This window comes from Egretta garzetta, unplaced genomic scaffold (assembly GCF_000687185.1).
Source record: "Egretta garzetta isolate BGI_Z169 unplaced genomic scaffold, ASM68718v1 scaffold322, whole genome shotgun sequence".
Classification (NCBI taxonomy): Eukaryota; Metazoa; Chordata; class Aves; order Pelecaniformes; family Ardeidae; genus Egretta; species Egretta garzetta.
This window is the reverse complement of record NW_009259044.1, coordinates 49,206-53,627: the sequence shown is the minus strand read 5'-3', so window position 1 is coordinate 53,627 and position 4,422 is coordinate 49,206. Positions and strand designations below refer to the sequence as shown.

The 4,422-nt window shown below is 44.7% G+C and overlaps 1 protein-coding gene across 1 annotated transcript in view; it reads right to left on the bottom strand.

The window, feature by feature from the left end:
* PARP16 (poly(ADP-ribose) polymerase family member 16) overlaps positions 1-3,806 on the bottom strand; it is a 4,585-nt gene extending 779 nt beyond the window's left edge. The window contains exons 1-4 of the mRNA XM_035890621.1: positions 3,674-3,806; positions 2,653-2,859; positions 1,331-1,502; positions 431-572 (exon numbers count right to left, since the gene is read on the bottom strand). Of these exons, the coding sequence (XP_035746514.1) occupies positions 431-572; positions 1,331-1,502; positions 2,653-2,859; positions 3,674-3,700 (548 nt within the window). The 5' untranslated portion in view covers positions 3,701-3,806. The remainder of the gene's footprint in view (positions 1-430; positions 573-1,330; positions 1,503-2,652; positions 2,860-3,673) is intronic.
* Positions 3,807-4,422: the final 616 nt, after the last annotated feature.

Sequence of the window (4,422 nt, the reverse complement as noted above, 5' to 3'; positions counted from 1 at the left end):
CAAAATTCTGTCCTTTCTCCCCATGTTCACACCTTCCTCTGTGGTTTGGAGCTGTAACTGCCTGGACTGTAGATGCATGTTGATTAGCTGGGTGAATGCTGCCACTTAGATAAAGGCAGAGCTAAAAGTGCCCTCTCTTTAACAGCTGCACTGCCACTGTTTCGCTCCTTCTTTGGCCACAAACAGATTATTAGAGTTCTCAAAGCGCTTGCAGGTCTGGCGAAAAAGCAAATTTAGCTGAGCCTGGGAGTGTCAGAGTGAGACAGAGGCAATGTGATGGTGTAAGCCTTATTTCACAGGCAACAGACTAAAACCAAATTCTGGCAGGGCAGCGTATCTTTCTTGCTTGTTTTCTGTTGTTTTTCAAGAATGACATGTGCTCTTCTGGCTGTCATCGTGTGCTCATCACTCTGGACAGCTGAACTCTTACCTCCTGTGCTGTTTCTGTGCGTATACTAGCAAGTATTTAACTCGTAAAAGCTGATTATTTGTGACAACGAAGTATTTCTGTGGTACGTCACCCCCTTCGCTGTTTTTCACTCTTGCTCTTTTTCTGTCTATTTCTTCTGAATCTGCAGGGGAAGAAAACAGAAGTGGTCTTTTGGGGAACAGAAAAGCAAAAGGACATGCACAACTTCAAGGAACTGTAAAAAAGCAAATAACCAACACCCCCCCACACATAGCCAAGCAAGAGTAGGAATGAGATAACCAAAGATCCAGTCTTGGTATTCCCCTGAATCCCTTAGCATCCAAGAATAGACTGAAAAGTTTGCTTGAGGCTATACCACTCCTAGTCATCCTTGGTATGGGTGGCATTATGGCCCAGACCGAGGTGAAAAGGAGGCGGGTCTCCCACACAGCGCTTGAGGAGCTGCTAATATGAACAGGGGAAGAAAAACGTCAGGGCTGATGGAGCCCTGCAAGCAGGAAGCAGTCAAAGGAGGACAACCCGAGCAGAGGCTTCCTAGAGGTCTAACGGAGTTTATTCTTGATACATTTGTGATGCTTCTTCTCTACCATCACAGGTGGAACGATCAGGCATTATGGAATATGATATTATCGTAAAAATATAAGAAAAACAAATGATGCCACCAAAATATTTTCTACCCCTTAAATATACTATTTTAAGAGAAGCTTCACAGACAATGAGGCTGTTGTGCTTTTGTTGAGGGGTCAATCAGAAAAGGAGTCCGCAGCCAGTTTCTGCTGAAGGGTAGCCACGCTCCATACGCTGTACTGTTTATATGATATTAGATCTGCAGAAAGCTGAAATATGAGAAGTGCTAAGTAAGATATGAACTACACATAGTTATTATTGCAATGGACTCACCTTTCTTTTTGACCTGACACTTTACATCTGGATGGTCAATGATCTCGCAGACAGCTACACAGCTAAGGATAGAGCCCAGCGCACTTCGCTGCCAACCAAGACCATGAGGGCTATAAAGGAGAGCCAGGCTCAGGTCACTGGTAAGATAGGTGCCTTCACCAAACAGGGACGTCTGAAAAGGAGCAGAAACATATCCTAAAATCCTGTAGCACAAACTCTGATCAGCATACAAGTGTTCTTTACTTTCAGACTGGCAGTTCTGTTTCTGAAGGTAAATTAAGAAAGGCTTTTCTGACCCGTGTTGGGCCTGGTCCATGCACTGTTTTTGTCCTGGCACAACTTCCTCAGGGTGGGGCAGCTGCCCTCTCCCATCCCTCAAATTAGTTGCTTGGCACAGCCCTTGGTGTGGACAGATTCATGCTTTCCCGGATTTGGATTTAGTTTGCCAGTGTAAGTATTTTATATCAACATGAGTGCACTGCTGTTAGAGGCATTTCACTGATTTATTGAGACTGCCGTCATTCAAATAACCCAAGCTCCACAAACAAGACGAGGTTTTACTTGCATTTAAATCCATGCTTTACTAGAAAAGAGGGGGAAGTACTTTACAGTTGTGAATTCCTTTCAAGCCTAACTGTTTTAATAACTTTGAATGAGTGGATTTAGCACTCTGGCTAAAATGATTAGTCCAGTAAGGCCACTGTACCTGATAAGCCATTACTCGTAAAGAATGGCGGAGGAAAAACCTGGCTCAGGTTGACTGGAAGGTTGAGCAGCTCTTGTGTCAAAGCTGCTTTACAGATGACACGCAAAGCCAGGAGTCCCAACCGCCTTCCCACTGAAATAGGAAGAGGTGCAAATCCTACGGGATGTCTCCCTTAACCAGGCTGTTTAAATAAGGTTCCATTTGCAAGTAGCACCTGAAACTTAGTTGATCTAAAGTGGAAGCCAGGCAGAAAGGGAGGATCTCGACACTGCCCGGGCCACTGTCATCTTCCTCCTCTGTGCACAGGCCCTTTCCAGCTGCAGGCTGTCGGACAGGCCAGTATTTTCAGAGGCATAACACCTCCTTACAAAGAAGCAAAGGATAGCTGTAATTTGCCACACGGGAGAAAAGGCTTTCGTGCTGCTCCCAGTTTTTACCCTCAGGCTGCACTAGGAAACCCAACACAACCATCCACAAAGGCCTATGCCGAAGTGAAAACAGCAGTATAAGATCATCAGCACATTTCAAATCCCTGCAGGAATTTGGGCCTATTTTTAAAAAGTGTCTCTAGCTGCAAGCGACCGACAGAAAATGGTGCCAATACCAGGAACCTCACCCTGTTCAAATGGCAGTGCAGGCCGTTGTGCAGTATGGAATGGAAGTTCTCGAGGCGGCTCCCGTGGAAGGCATAGATGAGGTCCCGCTCTCCCTTGGTCTCGGCAAACTTGGTATTCATTTGATCGCAGTACACGATCTCAAAGAGGTAGTCCGGAGCAGGAACCACAGCCCCAGACATCCCTGTGAGTTCTTGGATCTTCTCGTACTTAAAACCAGGAAGGAATATGAGTGTTGGTTTATGAGGTTAGATTACTCACCGGAAATTTTGCGTACTGTACTTTCGTCTTTCACATTGCTTTACGTATTTTGATTAAGCTTTCTGCATTAGCATTCAGCATTGTCACAGTTCAGAAGGAGTAAATTTACAGTGCGAATTCTGACAGTTCCTTGCTATCAAAACTAAATCCTAATTCCTCTTTCCAGGAAAAAAAACCACCAAACTGAATCGTGATTATGATTTTATTGACGATGTAAGGACGGTATTGGAATTCTCCCATGCCACTTTGGCTACTAAGATGATATATTTATTAGCTGATCTTGGAAGAGGGAAAAAAAGTGAAAACAGAAGTTGTTTTCACCTTGCTGCTAATCCCTACGACTATTTTGATCCCTGTTACAGAAGTTCCTCGGTGGCTCTCAACCTTTCCATGTTTGGGGCAGTATGCAGAAGGACAGAGCTGTCTCTCTGTCAGCAGTAGAACCCAGCTCCATGACACCTGAGTCGGGCTGTCTTGGTCTAGAACATGCAGGGACATGCTGTGTTAATGGGAGTAACCCACTGCAATCACCACCCATCATCAACTACTGACAGCGATAATTGTTTCTTCCAAGTAGTGTTCCTGAAAATTTTATTTAAAAACCAAAAATCCTTTCTATATACAGGAAAAAAATGCATTCACATTGAACTGTGAAGCTCTCGCAATAACCAGCTAACTTCTGGCAGGAGGGAATACTTTCTGAAGTGCAAGTTTGCCCTAAAAGACAAGTTCTAATCCAGGCTTTCAGAATTCAGAACTTACCTCCTGTTTCTTACTACTTTGTATCATGAAGACCTTAGATGATAAAATCCAACTAAACAAATCCCAGGCCCTTTTCTCTGTGTTTGGAACAGACTCCAGGAGTTCTTTCAGGCTTGGTAGAGCGTTGGTATCTGCAAGCTAACAAGACAGGCATTTAGTACAAGCTCCTTCTTTGCATTATGATTAAACAGAGACCTCTAGTGAAAACAAAACAATATTTCACCCTAATAGGTGGTAAACTAAAAAACAGTTTCTGTTGTGTCTGAGATATAAACGTTTGTACCCAGTTTGTGGGAAAGTTTGTCATTTGTTCCAACAGCAAATACCAGACAAGTTATAATATATTTACATTTACCGAGAATATCTGTGAGGTATGTGCAAGAATAACCAAACTCCTGAAAGAAAAGATGCCCTTACAGCGCAGTATCTGCCGCGGGATGGGCATAGGGGGTGTCCAGGCCATGTAAAAGACAAACCCTTCAAAATTAATTTGAATTTCACGTAGGGCAAGCACTTCTAATGCTTCGTATCCCAACACGGGAAGTTTCCAGGTGTGGGTTTATTGGTCAGAATCCCAAATGTACTTTAAAACCTGGATTCCTTGACTGGATAAACCACTCCTCCTGCTTTATCCCTAACCCTGAGCCGCCGCTGCCCTGGCCTCGGGGGGCGACCTCGCCGCCTGCTCCCCCAGAGCAGCCCGGGCACGCTGGGCCTGGGCTCCCCCATCCAGCTCGCCCTTGCACCGG